Source organism: Osmerus eperlanus, chromosome 20, assembly GCF_963692335.1.
Source record: "Osmerus eperlanus chromosome 20, fOsmEpe2.1, whole genome shotgun sequence".
Lineage (NCBI taxonomy): Eukaryota > Metazoa > Chordata > Actinopteri > Osmeriformes > Osmeridae > Osmerus > Osmerus eperlanus.
The window spans coordinates 2,432,766-2,449,253 of NC_085037.1; the positions used below are offsets into that span (position 1 = coordinate 2,432,766).

Below are 16,488 nucleotides of genomic sequence, written 5' to 3' on the forward strand. Positions count from 1 at the left end.
CATAAGCATTAAGCCACTAGGTTGATCTTCCTGTTTATAAATAAACACACCCTGCAAGGCAAGAGACTTCACTTCACAGACGTTCCTGCTCAGAAGTATTGTCCTTCTGAACCGGACTTCATCTGTCTTTGACTTTGGTTAAAAACTACAGTTTAGGATATTGGGGTTGGTGACTGAACATGGCAGAAGATGTTTGTGAGGACTAAGCCAGAACTGAACTTCATTGACTTGACACGGTAAGAAATTGTGATCACTAAATGCTGTGTAAAATATTCAATTTTGTTAGGTCACCAGTGAAGGAAACATAGGCCTACATGTCTTCAGCACCACAGTTTTACTCAGTTTAGACAAGACTTTTCGTTTTAAGCTAGTTTACTTAAAAACAACTTTGACAGAAAGGAGTGGCTAAAGCTATGACACGTGACACAAAAAAACTGCGCAGTTTAAGAACTAGGCCTAGCACATAGGCAATCAACATGGGAATGTGTTTGCTGAAGAAATCAATTAGACTACGGACATCTTGTGCTCATTGACATACATGACCAATAACAGGTCCAACTACCTAGTTTGACACACCATGTGAAATACTTCTTCTGTGGCACAAAATGTAAACCAGCATAGCATTCCAAATAGCATGTAGGATAGTAGTAAACAGTAGTACTTCCCTTTTCTGATGTTATCCGTGACATGGCACACACCACATGTAAATCTCTCCTTGGGATTCTGCACTTGTGAAACGTTTCCTATTCAGACACACACGTATAACTACATACTATATTAGCCAGTTGCTAAATGCTACCCGTCTGTGGTGTGGTCAGCGGTTGTCTAATTATCACTTCATCACTCTCTCATCCCAAAAGACCAGATGGAGTAAAGTGTAGTTAGTTCAAACGTCTCACAGCTGGGTGAGACCACCAGGTAGGGGACCATCAGGTCCCATTTAAAAAAAGAAATATTTATTAATCTGTATCAATCTCTCTGCCCTGCCCTTATGCAATCGGCAATCACTTTGTGTACCCCCCCCCCCGCCCCCCCCACGCACACACACCGTATGATAACTAATCCTTGATACAACTGTACTTTAATAACTATACATCATTCGGTTGCAGAAACCTATCCAGTGTGAGGATAATTGAGAGCCCATTGGATATTGGGTTCTGTTTGATGGCCTACACCATGTACACGCACCAACATCTACGGTAGTTTTGAATTGCCTATTGTAAACACATTGGCATTAGGCAAGCAGGCACCAAGTAGTAAGCAGACAAATACAGCAAGATCACAAAATTGTGATATCATGCCACCAAAAGCTACCTTGTCAGCTTGTCATGTGGGCTCTAGTGGGGGTCTTCGTCTGATTATTATGACAACATAATTCGGTCAATCTCTTTATATTTACATAGGCCTAGATATTTATATTTAACTCACTTCAAAGATAATATTTATAGATCCTTTTGTTGCAGACACTGGCCAGTGTGAGGCCATTACAGAGATCCTGGAGTTTGAGCTTGTCTATGATGATGCTCTACAACCACCAACCGTCACCCTCTTTGACCACTTGGGTACCTGTAAAGTGTTTGCAATTGACATGACTGAGCTGTCAGATTATTGGAAATAGGAAGTTACAAAAAAGTGTTTGAAATGATTTGCACGTAGGAGTGTGAGAATGACCCTAACCTTAGGTTGTTTGGAGTAGGCTAGGTTAAAGGGACATGCATACATTTTGAAACTGGCTTCACAGAACTTCAGTGTGTGCTGTATGCTTAGGGGTTTGCTTTTCATCAAATTCTAATAAATATAGTCATGCTTTCAAATCCATATCCTCTTTAGAACAACCAACATCTCCAGAGGGCCGTCTCAGGTACCAATCAGGCCCATCTTCTACCGCACAACGAAGGAACCCGTGCTTTACCTCAACCACACCAGTGATGGTCCAAGCCAGTTGCTAATTTAAGAAGTCAGTGCACGTTCCAAACAGGTTCCGCTGCTCGTAAAATTACACAACCGTTGTCGTAGTTTGATTATCAATGAAGACGTTTAAGTGGATTACTACGGTGGCCCTGAAGTGCAAATCACACCCACTAACATGAGTGCATCCCCCAAATGAAAACACTCCCCCCAAATACGAGTCAACTCACCCCAAATAGGATGACGTGCTTAACCTCCCCCCAATACAAGGACACGCTCACCCAAATGGGAAACGACATTAAATTAACTCAAAAACACATTACATTAACTCAAAACGGAAAGGGTAGGTACAACACTTCGTCGCTGAATGGATGCAGTAACTAACAAGAAATAGATCGACAGAAGTACAAAATGCAATAGCCTGACAGAGTTACGTGCACCAGGACATTTGTTTCGCTATCGAAGCATGTAGCAAGTAGTAGCAATAGGCTACTTATGCAAAAGTATAAATTGCATGTTAAACGTCAAAATCGATAGCGAAACAACCATCCTGGTCCACGTAACTCTGTCATTACCATGAAGTTGATCGTTTTGGTTGGAATAAAAGAAGAAACATTGTGTTAACAATTCAGAGTCATGACTTGCACTACACTTTATTTTAATCAGGGACATTCCTATGAAATAATCTTAGATATGCTGTTAACGTTTCACAACATTAAAATAAGTAGATGCGCACGCAACACAGTTGAAGGAAGCAGGACTTTTCAGAAGAAAAAAAAATTGTCCACAAAAGAAGAACGAAATGCCACAATGACAGAGTTACGTGGACCAGGATAATTGTTTGGCTATCGATTTTGACGTTTAACACGCAATATATACTTTTGCATAAGTAGCCTACTATTTGCTACATGCTTCGATAGCCAAACAAATGTCCTGCACGTAACTCTGTCAGGCTATTGCATTTTGTACTTCTGTCGATCAATTTCTTGTTAGTTACTGCATCCATTCAGCGACGAAGTGTTGTACCTACCCTTTCCGTTTTGAGTTAACCCTCGTGCTGCCTTCGGGTCACATGACCCAAAGGTTCATAACGAACCATCTTGTGTTTACCCAATTTTACCCAATACAAAAACAAATAAAAATAATTTTCTTTTAACCTTCGCAATGTGGGGGGTCTGAGACAGCCCAACGGTTAAAAGAAAATGCTTCACTTTGTTTTTGTATGCGGTAAAGTTGTCGCAATACGACGGTGGGTCACAATGACTGATGGGTCAGAACGACCCGAAGATAACACAAGGGTTAATGTAATGTGTTTTTGAGTTAATGTAATGTCGTTTCCCATTTGGGGGAGCGTGTCTTTGTATTGGGGGGAGGTGAGCACGTCATCCTATTTGGGGGAAGTTGAATCGTATTTGGGGGGAGTGTTTTCATTTGGGGGGATGCACTCATGTTAGTGGGTGTGATTTGCACTTCAGGGCCACCGTAGGATTCTACTGACGACTACATGCTCTAGCCTGTGAGTTTACCAACCTTTTCTGTTTCTGGCATCTTTCAGAAGACCCACAGATTGTAAGGATCGTCGTTTCAACTGTGAAGTTGAAACGACGTTCAATGCGCTTAGTGGGGTAGGCCTACATCTAATAATAAAATGTATTTATTTGTGTAGGGCTGTATTGGCAGAGACCTAAGACACCTTTGGAGAGGTGGCCTCAGCTGTTGAAGAGGAAGGTGAACTGAGGAAGACTGAAAGAAGATTTACCATCTCTGTGTTTTGTTTACTATACGAGCTCCGGTGCGTTAGGCGCTTATAGTTTTATTGTGAATACCTTCGTTAACTATTGCTCCGAAGGTATGTTTATTTGATTGTTTCATTATTATTGTATTGACTATCTTACTATTTAGATAATAAATCATTGTGCATTTTAAGTTACTTGTTCTCCTTGTACGTATCTATCACGCTACGGCGGTGAAAACCTTGATCTAGTCTGGATGATACGGCTAATACTGATTATAGACATAGACCTTTTGAAGTAGCTTTTAACTTAAGGCCTCTGAGTCACTGACAGTGGACTTTCCATGCTCCAAAGGTAATGTCGTAGCCTCTGGTGTCAGTTATACTGTGTTGATGGTTAAATCCGTATTATAGTAGAGATAACAGCTGATTGGTGAGTAGGCTATGCATACTTTAACCCTCGTGCTGCCTTCGGGTCACATGACCCAAAGGTTCATAACGAACCATCGTTGTGTTTACCCAATTTTACCCAATACAAAAACAAATAAAAATAATTTTCTTTTAACCTTTGCAATGTGGGGGGTCTGAGACAGCCCAACGGTTAAAAGAAAATGCTTCACTTTGTCTTTGTATGCGGTAAATCTGTCGCAATACGACGGTGGGTCACAATGACTGATGGGTCAGAATGACCCGAAGATAACACAAGGGTTAAGGTCACTAACTTTTTGGTGCTCGAGGTTACAGGTAACATACTTGCACATTTCTAAAATTGGAGTCAGTCAGGGCTGCCTACTTTTCAAAAAACCTAGGAGTGAGATTTGATGGGGCCAACCAAAATGTTGCTGAGTACAAAGCAACTCCCCCGAGACAAGCTTTCACGGGTGCTCACGGTGACTCTTGTTGAGGGACTTGTTGCTCTTGTTGGTTAGTTGTAACTGATTTAACTTCTTGTACTCGCTGTGAATTATATTAATGTTGCTTGCTTTTTGTACAGGTACACTTGCACTTTTTGAGGTTCATGTTGTTTAATTGGGTGTGCTCAAGCCTTCGGCGAGAGCACAACCTTTGTTCTCTCACATATATATTTATTATTATTATTTATTTTTGCCCCCCTAAATCTTTGTCAATATCTGGTGCCTACATAGACAACCTAGGTGTCAAAAGTTTCGTCTTGGTAGCGATTGAGTTGCTTGTATTTTTATTTACGTTCCGTTGCATGGTTTAGGCTGAAGTTAAGTTGTTGTGGCGAAAAGTGAAGCTAACGGTGGCTAATTTGCTAGCCACAGTCACTGACGTTACTAACGTCACTACGTCACTAACGTCACGAAAACACGCGTGACTACCTGTCGCAGAACATTCGTTTCGCATCTGTTAACTTGGGGGATAGCTAGGCTAACTATAGCTTTACTGCAAGGCAGCTGCAGAAACGCCACAAGCAAAGAGGCCAGGGTGATAACTATTTACTTTGTGATGTGAAACACAATTGTGAAATGTAATGTACAATATTAGCTGATATTAAGGAAGTAGGCCCACATCTACTTTCGGAAACGGTTTTCAATCGTTAAAATAAACATTCCTCACAAATACATTTTCGTTGTAGGATTTATTCTGACATTACATTACAAGTAAACGATGTTGTGGGTGAAATGATCATTACCTGTGGTTTCAAACCAGTGTTGCTCACTGCAACGCTGTAGCCTACGCGAGACACTACAAAAACATCTACTGTACACAGCTGTAGGAAGTCAAACGGCGACAGAACATGTTACTCCCCTTACTCAAATCAAAAGTCTATCTAACTACTAACCTTAACTTCATTGCCACAGCCAGGAACGTTAAATCCAATTCAACCAACGCAATCGCTACCAAGACGAACGAACACAGCAGTAGTCTAGTACTGTACCGTAGTAGTACAATTTACCGGGGCAGCTTCTCCACACAGGGCTATATCGCACTTGGCGTTGTTATAGTACTGACAATGATCGCTACCACTGAGCTTTTTATGAAAGCGATTTTCCACTAAATAAATGTCAAGCTTATTTACGTTTTTGGGGGCATATTTTCAGTTAGCAGATGGTACTGTTTGAATCGCGATTCCATCTTCTACTGCCGGTAACGTCGTAGAATAATCTTCAAAGGGGGTTAATGAATGCAATATGAGTAGGCTAAATTCCTTAAAATATCACGAGAAGGGAAAAACTTAAAAGGACGTTTAAATCATAGAGATTAGGTCAATGTTTACACCGGTCTGCCACATTTATTCGTTTTGATTCAACGATGAGGCTGCCTCTTGCAGGGGAAATGAGAAGACATCTATTTCATTCTACATTTCACTCGTATTTTCAGTTGTAAATGAGCAGCAAAAAAATGCTTTTAAATCTATGTAATCTTTATAAATAATAAGTATGCATTTTTATATAAAATTTACAGAAATATCAGTTGTAAAAATGTAATTCAAAAACGGACCCCTGTGCAACCGACGCAAGCAAGCACACCCTACAATTTCCCCAGAAATTGTACCCTCTCTAGTTGTAACTTGTTTAACTACATGCTCTTATGGTTCTTCCCATTGGCACTTATTTGCTTTTCACAAAGTATGCTTCAAGTTCTGGCTGCTTGCAATGTTTGGGGCTATCTCGTTGTTATGATCAGTGACCTATGCACTTTTGTAAAGCTCTCTCTTGGAAGTCGCTTTGGATAAAAGCGACAACGAATAAATGTAGGCTAAATGTAAATGTGTTCGCGCGTCCATGTTGCTTCACTCCGTGTGCCTGTGCCTCGTCCATTACTGTTTACAACGCTAGCAGGACTACTTGGTTGGCGTTGCCTTCTCAGCGTGAGAAATACAAGGTGTGGCGTGACAGCGTGTGAACTGGTTGAAATGCGTGTGTCTCACGGCCAATGCGTGAGAGTTGGCAGCCCTGTCAAGATCACTTGCAAGGCCTCTATTTGAGGCCACATTACAGACAGTTAAACAGCTGTTGAGATTCTCTTTAAGCCTGTTGTATCTCTGTGATGTCACTGACTGCATGGCAGGGAGAGTGTACGTGATGTTGAGAAGAACAAGCTGGCAGTAGTGACCAGGTACAGATCACTCTTCAGTACAGGGGCCTCCTTCCAGAAGACTCGCAGGTTAAGGTAATTGTATAGCTTAATGTGTAAATTCACACAGCAACCAAGTGGTTGAGTGAGAAGACGTGTCAACGCATTCACAGACAAAGCGGACAAAAAGTAGTAAATTAATTTTATTTTTCTCAAAACAAGAAACAATTAAAAATTCATGTTTTGTGGCAATGTCCCATTTCCAGTCACATTCTCCTCCCTCCCTGTTCAGCAGGGTCAGTCTCAACAGCTCTTTTACACCTTTTTTACATTTTATCTTTTTCTTTATAACAATATTAAAATAAAATATACTTGCAACCATACATTTGTTTTCCCCTTGTCAACTTTATCAATAAATATAAAACTCTTTTATTTCATTTCCATACTTGTTTTCTTTTTAAATCACACAGAAACCATGGTTACCAGTCGATGGAATGTCTAGTTGGATGATTCTGACCTCTCACCTCTATCGCCATGGCGAACGCTGCCACATCACCATTGGTGCATCGTTGTCGTGCCAACGTGGGGGCAGTGAGGAGGATGAGGGGCGTGGCAAGGTTCACATGCACTGTACAGGAAACTGCAAACTCCTCAAACATCATCTTCATCATCATCATCATCATATCTAAACATGCGGTTGGAGGCGTGTTCTAGGCGTGTAGCCGGAGCCTCATTACATGCGTGTTTGTGGTGGAAACAGAGAAGAGGGAGGCCATGCAGACCTGGACAGTCAGGAGCTCTGACACACACACACACACACACACACACACAACCTTCTGTGCATCCATCTCCCTCCCTCTCACTCTTTCTCCCCCTTTCTCTTTCAACACAATATCAGTTCTTCTCAGTGCCCTATCAACACTCACTGTCCGTAAAACGACACACTTGTAAACAGGCTTATTTGGGAGCGACAGCCACCACCATCTTGATCATCAGACAGCATTCACTCGCCCTGAGAACCATGCACTATAGGGTTTCTCTTCTTAGAAAATAATATAAATCGTAGAATAGAAATTCTATCTCTTTTGTTTTCTCTCTTAAGATGCAGTTTCAACTTTTTTCCTTTCCACGCGTCACCCAGCGTGTGTCCATGCAGAACAGAAGAGAAAATAAAAAGAATCAAATAAATAAAGAGAAGGTCCAGTTTGTTTCTGTGGAGACCAGTGGATGATAGGAAGGTGTTGGTGATTGGGTCTGGTCACCATGACGATCAGTGGCCACACCTCTATGACCATGTGATTGGCTCTCCAGCATGTGATTGGCTGTCTGAGTGTGTTTGCATCCTGTTTGGAGGGGTGGAGTGGAGGGAGGGAGTGGGGGGAGGGAGGGGTGAGGAGGGGAGGTGGGAGTTGCTGGGGAGGTCTGTCCCTGGTTGATGATTGGTGGACACCATCCCTCACCTAGCTGGTATTGGTCCCCATGTCTTTGTCATGGCGACTGGTGAGCGTGGCCTGACCAGCAGCCAACCACAGCGTTCGACAACGAAGGCAGAAAACGTCCTAGTAGACAAAACCAGAGTCTCTGTAGAGCTATCACTCAGTTCTCTGCAGTTGTCTCTCTCTCCTCCCTCTCTCTCCTCCCTCTATCCTCTCTCCTCTCTCATGGCTTGGACCGTAGAACCTACAGGTGATCTAGCACCACTGAGTTGCATCCACTTCCTGTCCACTGACAAGTCCTTCATGTCCAAGCATCCTTAGCCAGGTCCTCCTTCGGAGGGGCGTGTCCTGTGTGTGCACGAGCGGGCGGGTCGCCAGGGAGACGACCGGCCCTATGTCCCGCCCTTTTTCTCTTGACAGAATCAGAACACACGACATCGAACATGCAGCGGAATCAGGGGCGTGGCCATCTTGACCACACCCACATCTCCCTCACTGGTTGCTATAACGACGCTAGCCGTCCCTCGGAGTGCTAGGAGCGAGTGTTGGAGCCCTCAAGGGCGGCTTTACTAGTCAAAGGTGCCAAGGTCGGGTCCACCAATGAGGTGGGAGGAAAGAGTTTGAACCAGCCAATCACCATGTTGGACAAGTCCAGATCGTCCAATAGGATCTGAGCAGCTCCCATGAAGGATTTGTGGTCCATGCGTCCGTAGTCGCCCCAAACGATGATCTGCAGACAGAGGTCACACATGTTAGGGTCAGAAGTCACACATGTTAGGGTCAGAAGTCACACATGTTAGGGTTAGTTACTTACCTACTTCCTGGTTACCTGCAGGACCTGTACTAGTTAGTGTTACTTCATGGTTACCTGCAGGGCCTGTACTAGTTAGTGTTACTTCCTGTTTAACTGCAGGGCCTGTACTAGTTAGTGTTACTTCCTGTTTAACTGCAGGTACTAGTTAGTGTTACTTCCTGGTTACCTGCAGGACCTGAACTAGTTGGTGTTACTTCCTGGTTTCCTGCAGGACCTGTACTAGTTAGTGTTACTTCCTGGTTACCTGCAGGACCTGTATTAGTTAGTGTTACTTCCTGGTTACCTGCAGGACCTTGCCCTCGGGGTTCTCCTCAAACTGCAGCTGCTGCTGGTAGAGAGGGTCCAGGGTCTTCCTGGCCAGCCTGGTCTTCTTCTTCACGATGCACTTGCCGTTGTCCATCAGGTACACCTTGACGTACGGAGCGGGCGTCTGCTTGTTGCCCTGTTTACCCACCAGGCCCCGGGCACGGATCACCTCCACATCCAGACGCTCCTTCCTGAACACCATGCCGATCTGGATATCACCTGCAGACAGATAGAACTGGTATTAATATGACCTCAGGACCATCCAGTATTAATATAGCCTTGGGACCATCCAATATTAATATGACCTCAGGACCATCCAGTATTAATATCGCCTTGGGACCATCCAGTATTAATATAACCTCAGGACCATCCAGTATTAAAATAACCTCAGGACCATCCAGTATTAATATAACCTCAGGACCATCCAGTATAATGATAAAGTTTGGTAATAGATATCACCTGGTGGTTAATATAATATCCAGTATCAATATAACATCAGGACCTGGGATGTCCTGATGGGCCGGATAAACAAATAGGATTCCCCTTATTAACTGTTATTGAACACGGAAGAAACAAGGTCTGTCTCCCCCAACAGTATGACTTCAGTTTAGGTTCAGGAGTGATCAGTTAGATGAGAAGAGAGTATTTCTAGTGACATTTTGATCTTTTAACTGGTGCTCTAAAAGTCGGCACCTTATCCTTTATAAAGTTCCTCGATAATCAGTTCCATGATTGGAAGGTGAACTTCGGACCACTGTTGTTCTCCCACCTGCTGTTTGACGTACCTCTCTAGGCTTTTTATATTTTATAGTCATTTGCTGCACAAACAATTGCCCTCTGGGGATAAAGTTGAAAGCTGAACTTGGGAGAGAAAGTAATACCAGACAAGAAATAAGACTCAAGAATAATGAATAGATCAAAGATCTATCTTAGAGTGTCTCTAAGGCACGAAGGTCAGAGTTCATGTCTGTGGTCAACGCAGAGATACGACACAGCGACCACCAGACGGCCGGCCAATACGAAACAGCACGAGTCCAGCAGGGGAGGAGCTTACCCATGGGGGGCGTGGCCAGAGTCTGTCTGCCTGCCAGCTGGGCGGGGCCTAATCCCTCCAGGAAGCCGGTGAACTGTTTATCTGCAGCGATCCTCACCCCTGGGAAGATGAGGCTGGAGGGGGAAAGGGGGGTTGGGTAGAGGGGGAGAGGATAACCATTAGTCCCGTTGATGAATTTCTGAAGAATGTGATGTTTCTAGGCATGTGTCAGGGTTACCGTCAGTGAGTGATGGGTACAGGCATGTGTCAGGGTACGTACTTCCCAGGCTTGGCCTCTGCTTCAGGGTCAGTCTCCCTGCTGGGCTGCCGGGTCATCCTGCTCTTGAACTCGATGGCCAGACCCGTCTCCACGCTCCTCTGGATGGGCAGGCGGATCACCTTCTTCTTCCCTTCCTCCTCTGGAGGAGGAGAGAGAGTGAAAGAGAGAGGGAGGGATGGAGGGGGAAATAGAGAGAGGGAAAGAAGTAAAAAGAGAGGGAGAGTTAGTCAACTTGTGTTAGTAAACTCACAATTCCTTGGCAGCCTGCCGGTAAAGAACCAGTAAACCAATCTCACCAAACCAAACCTAGCTTCAGCAGGTCTCTCTCCTCCTCATCGGTCTGTTCCCAGGGAACAGCCTGTTCCCCAGTTACCCTCGGCCCACTCTCCCCATATCCCTTCCTCTCTTCCCATCTCTCTGCCTCTATTCATATCTCCCTATGCCTCCCTCTCTCCTCATCTCTCCCCCTATATCCATATCTCCCTACATCTCTTCCTACCCCCCCACCCACCCTTTCCTTTTATTTCCCTCAACAGGTGCCTGTAGTACCTATATCTGCCCAGCAGGTGGATCTCTAGGCTCCACGCAACTGGCAGGTTGTAGGGGAAGGTTGGAACAGTGCTGTTATCAGGCAAGACTGTGAACTGGATCACAGCTGGACCAATCTCAGACATGCAGACTAACTGTCACACACACAGACACACACACGCACTCACGCACACAGTCTCACCTGCGTCGCCCTTGTGGTAGGAGCTCACACAGGGGAAGTAGACGACCAGAGCCTCGAAGGAGGCTGACAGACTGAGCCTGCTCTGGGAGCGCTGCATTCGTGTGGCTGCGCCGCCCCCCGGTCCCCCTGCACTGCTGCTCGCATCACTACTCTGCCTGCCCATGCTGCTCCACCCCTAGCCACCGCACCCTGGACCCTGGACAGAACCGCAGCGCACCACCAGGTGACCGACAGGCGTATCGTTGACAGACGGATAGACGGCCGACGGACGGAGAGTTCCAGGGAAGAAGCACCCTAGAACAATGAAGTTGCTCTGGAACGATGAAGAGCTCTAGAACGATGAAGTGCTACAGAATACGAGGGACCAGACTAATCCATAGAAGAAGCAAAGAGACCGGGTCCATTCTGCCAGAGTTGAAAAGACGCGTCTTTCTTTCTTTCGGTCTCCCTATCTCTCTCTTTCTCTGCGTGTGTGTTCAGCCCCGCTCCTCCCTGCTCACTGTGCTAGGAGGTGGGAAAACGGGAGGGGTACATGCTCACCCAGAAGATCAACCAATCAGAGAGCACGCAGCACAGGAGCAAATCGAATGGTGCTCCAGGAGTCAGAGATTTACCCAGAGACACACACACACGTGTCTCTGTTACATAGCTACCCTTGAGTATCCCTCCAGCCGCGTCCTCTCCCCTCCCCTCCCCTCCCCTCCCCTCCTCTCCCACCATCTCTCAATTCACCTACACTCTCATCCCCTTCCCCCACCACTTCTCTTGACCTCCCCCCCCTCTCCCCCCCTCTCCCCCACTTCTTGCCTCCTCGCCTCCACTCTCCACCCTCCTCCCCTCCCCTCTCCGCTCCTCCTCTACCCACCCTCCTCCTCAGCCTCCTCGTCCTCGGTGGGTGAAGTGTAGGGAGGTGGGAGGGTGGGAGAGGAGAGGACAGAGGAAGAGGTGGAGGAGGACTAGGTTCACCCTCCACAGTCTAGTTCCGGGGTCGCTGATTGGCTGATGTTGAAACCAGGTCCAACAGAGAAGGCTGGAGCAGATGGTTGAGAGTGGTCAACATGTTGACCGTATGTTCCTCCCTGAGTGTTTGTGCTCCTTCGTACCAACCCGACCGTTAAAAAAACATGGGACCCAACACCCATATGGACCCTTTAACGTCCTTGTATGGATTTAAGAGAGAGAGGGGGGGGGGAGAGAGGATGAGAGGGAGAGAGAGGGAGACGGAGAGAGAGGGAAAGAGAGAGAAAAGGCGAGCACAGCCCTCTTCACCTGGCAGCCCATTCCATGTGCACATGGAACTGAGGCCGGCCGGGGGGGTCGGCATTCAGACCTCCTCCTGTCCCTGGATGACATCCATACCGTAGGACTCAGCACAGAAGAAGAAATCGGAGGGATGGCAGTAGAACAGCAGGGAAAGAGGGAAAGTAGAACGTCTGACAGCATGATGATGGGTTCTCGTTTGTGCTGACAGAGAGACAGAGGAGGGGAAGAGAGAGAGAGAGCGCAGAGCGATGATTGCAGAAGGAGACCATGAGGACAGACGTGCGTAAGAGAGGCAGGAGAGTGGATTATTTTTCCGTTTCACCTGACAGTACCTCCGTCTCACAACAACAACAACATCAACAACTTCCTCTTCTCCCCATATCCTGGTGACACACACACACACACAGTCAAGATCCAGGCCCATTCCTGCACTGCAACTGGCTGAACCAGGACCAGAACCAGAACCTGGAACAGAACATTCTGCTGTCCCCTCTCCCCTCCTCTCCACATCCTGATACAGTTCATAAACACATGGCTTGGCCAACTCAAACAGACCTACCACATATCACCACTAATGTATACAGACAGACAGGACACACTCTCTCCTCTTCCAGTTATCGCTGTCTCCTCCAACTTTCCCCCTCTCTCTCCACAGAAGGTGTGTAAAGGTCCTGAACGGGGAGGAACTAAAAGGCAGAGTTGACACCCCGTGGGAGACCAAGCTTGGGTTGCAAGAGGAGGAGAGACCAGCCTGGAGGGCACTGTTTAAACCACCCGTTGACAAAGTGGGCAGGGGGCTTACAGTGGTGGGTGTTGCAATGCTGCAATGATGGTGGCAGTGAATGAAAATACGTGTCTGTTTTGTGAGTCCAGGAAAACAATCTTCCACTGTTTCCATAGAATGTGAGAGACTTTGAATGCTTTTTTTGCTCAATGGAACTCTCTCTCTCTCTCACACACACACGACACATCATATATCTCCAACACAGCCCAGCCCAGGAAGAGGATGATGGAGAGGAAGAGGAGGGAGCAGTGTGTATTCACCCTCAGATGGAAATGGGAAGTTGTGTGCACTTACACGGAAAGTAGTGGGCACTCACCCTCAGGGTTGAGCTGGGAGGCACTCTGACTCTTCTTCCCCAGTCCCACCATGGCGGCCATCTTGGCCCCGAAGCTGGAGCGTCTCTTCTTGTCGTCGTCGTCGTCGTCGTCACGGCGTCCCAGCGAGCAGATCTCTCCGCCCACGCTGGAGCTCTTGGTAAGGTTGGCGCCGGGCGCATTTGCGGGCCTGTGTTTCATTTTGGATGTAAACTCACTGTCAGTGATGATGGGGTGAGCAGATGGGGAGAGCAGAGGAGAGGAGAGGAGGAGGAGAGGAGGAGGGGAAGAGAGGAGAGGAGGAGAGGAGTAGAGGAAGAGAGGAGGAGAGGAGAGGATGGATCGAGGGCGGAGAGGAAGTACAGACAGACAGGAAGGGGGGGAGGCCGGACAAACAGGAAGAGACAGGAAGAGGAGGACAGTCTTCAGCTACAGGAGGACACAGACACACAGGTCAAAGGTCACAAAAACAGGAGCTTGGGTTGGCGTTAAAGGTCCAACCAGACCTACAGCAGGTAGCACATAAGGAAGCAACAGTGACCTTGGATTACTACTGCTCTGACTGGCTGTTTCTCTGCTCTGCCTCTCTACCTCTGACAGGCTGTTTCTCTGAACTGCCTCTCTACCTCTGACAGGCTGTTTCTCTGCGCTGCCTCTCTACCCCTGACAGGCTGTTTCTCTGCTCTGCCTCTTTACCTCTGACAGGCTGTTTCTCTGCTCTGCCTCTACCTCTGACAGGCTGTTTCTCTGCTCTGCCTGTCTATCTCTGACAGGCTGTTTCTCTGCTCTGCCTGCAGCCTGGTAGCAGTCAGCCTAGCAGTAGGGATTTGAGTGTTGTTGTGTGTCTATAGATCAGTGTGTGTCTCTGTGTGTAGAGCTGTGTGTGTTTGCAGTAGCTGAATGTGTGTGTGCAGTAGCTGTGTGTTTGTAGATCTTTGTGTGAATGAAGGATCTGTGATTGTGTGTGTGTGCACCCAGGAGATAGCTTGTTATCACCTGATACCAGCAAAGACAACAGCATATAAACACTCACACACTCCACTTTGTGAACACTGGCTGAATATGACCGAGGCATTTATAGACTAAGGTCACCATAACATCTACTGTGGATAATCATGGCTTTCATTCTCTGCTTTCTTATGGTAATAATAAAGGGAACAAAACAGTCCTCTCTCGCTGTTAGCGTGTGCTCAGAATAGACCAGGTCTGCTCACAGACAGACAAACAGCGATAACCAGGGTACACTAACACCACCACCTCCACTACCACCAACACTACCATCGTGGTCAGTCAATGAGACGAGCAGATGGGGGGGGGGGGGGGGGGTCAAGACGCAGGCAGGTCAGGAGATAAGGACTGAGGAAGGAGAGGTGTAGGGTCAGGGTCAGGAGATAAGGACTGAGGAAGGAGAGGTGTAGGGTCAGGGTCAGGAGATAAGGACTGAGGAAGGGGAGGTGTAGGGTCAGGGTCAGGAGATAAGGACTGAGGAAGGAGAGCTGTAGGGTCAGGGTCAGGAGATAAGGACTGAGGTAGGAGAGGTGTAGGGTCAGGGTCAGGAGATAAGGACTGAGGAAGGAGAGGTGTAGGGTCAGGTTCAGGAGATAAGGACTGAGGAAGGAGAGGTGTAGGGTCAGGGTCAGGAGATAAGGACTGAGGAAGGGGAGGTGTAGGGTCAGGGTCAGGAGATAAGGACTGAGGAAGGGGAGGTGTAGGGTCAGGTTCAGGAGATAAGGACTGAGGAAGGAGAGGTGTAGGGTCAGGGTCAGGAGATAAGGACTGAGGAAGGGGAGGTGTAGGGTCAGGTTCAGGAGATAAGGACTGAGGAAGGAGAGGTGTAGGGTCAGGGTCAGGAGATAAGGACTGAGGAAGGAGAGGTGTAGGGTCAGGGTCAGGAGATAAGGACTGAGGAAGGGGAGGTGTAGGGTCAGGGTCAGGAGATAAGGACTGAGGAAGGAGAGGTGTAGGGTCAGGGTCAGGAGATAAGGACTGAGGAAGGGGAGGTGTAGGGTCAGGGTCAGGAGATAAGGACTGAGGTAGGAGAGGTGTAGGGTCAGGGTCAGGAGATAAGGACTGAGGAAGGGGAGGTGTAGGAGACACAGTACTGAACACATCTTCCTGAGGCCCAGCAACCAGCTTACGTCCGCTGCAGTAAAGTAGATATTTAGATTTCGATGTCACATTTAGATGTCACAAATGTGAACAGCTCCTGGAACAGCTGTGTCATTTCTAGTTAGTTGAGTTAGAGATGCATAACTAGAACAAATATCCTTAGAATGCTTCTCTGCCGAACCCAAACACGCGTCATCATGTAAACATTTTAAAAGCCATGTATTGCCAGGTCTCAGGAGTTTACACAGATGTAGAAATGTACAACATGAATACAGTAGTCTGAACAGTAGCACTAAGGGTCCATGCACATGCAAGTAATCCCTAACGGATCCTCTCCACAGCTGTTAGGCCAGCATGCAGACTTCCCCTAGTAAGAGTGGGATCACATCAAATGTGTAAATCTTGCTCAGGGGTGTTTTCATATTTGGAGCAGGGCGATGTTTAAATGAACAATCGTGTGTGTTTTTATTGTTACCGAGGTCCAAACCTCGGGTGCCTCATTTGTCGTTACCATACTGTGTTGTCACGACTACTGTCCTTGTGTTGTCATGACTACTGGCCCCTTCCACGGGTTGGCTTACTTGGTCTCAGGGCCCGGCGCCGCTGGCTTCGCCTCCTTTTCGGCCGCCTCTTCCTCTCCCCCTGCCCCTCCCCCCTCCTCTCCCCCTTCACCTCCCCCGCCTCCCTCAGCGCCTCCTGCGCCCTCCGCCCCTCCTCCCCCCTCCGCCCCAGCGGCT

At 47.1% G+C, this 16,488-nt stretch overlaps 2 protein-coding genes and 2 long non-coding RNA genes across 4 annotated transcripts in view; 2 read left to right on the plus strand and 2 right to left on the minus strand.

Moving 5' to 3' along the window:
- The first annotated feature begins 12 nt into the window (after positions 1-12).
- On the plus strand, positions 13-7,831 carry LOC134007057 (uncharacterized). The gene is made up of 2 exons (XR_009927988.1): positions 13-236; positions 7,153-7,831. It is a non-coding gene; the product is annotated as an uncharacterized LOC134007057 (long non-coding RNA).
- Positions 3,391-3,838, plus strand: LOC134007058 (uncharacterized). Its single transcript, XR_009927989.1, has 2 exons — positions 3,391-3,424; positions 3,575-3,838. It is a non-coding gene; the product is annotated as an uncharacterized LOC134007058 (long non-coding RNA).
- On the minus strand, positions 6,873-11,951 carry LOC134007055 (regulating synaptic membrane exocytosis protein 4-like). Its single transcript, XM_062446217.1, has 5 exons — positions 11,282-11,951; positions 10,552-10,690; positions 10,293-10,405; positions 9,216-9,457; positions 6,873-8,848 (listed from the first exon to the last, which is right to left on the minus strand). The coding sequence occupies exons 1-5, from the start codon at positions 11,442-11,444 to the stop codon at positions 8,651-8,653; spliced, it is 855 nt and encodes a 284-aa protein (XP_062302201.1). The 5' UTR covers positions 11,445-11,951; the 3' UTR covers positions 6,873-8,650.
- A 3,747-nt stretch (positions 11,952-15,698) lies between these two features.
- The window catches only part of rims2b (regulating synaptic membrane exocytosis 2b), a 47,788-nt gene continuing 46,998 nt past the window's right edge, over positions 15,699-16,488 (minus strand). Inside the window, exons 34-35 of the mRNA XM_062446039.1 lie at positions 16,424-16,488; positions 15,699-15,712 (exon numbers count right to left, since the gene is read on the minus strand). The exon at positions 16,424-16,488 is cut by the window's right edge and continues 69 nt beyond it. Coding sequence (XP_062302023.1) covers positions 15,699-15,712; positions 16,424-16,488 — 79 coding nt within the window. The remainder of the gene's footprint in view (positions 15,713-16,423) is intronic.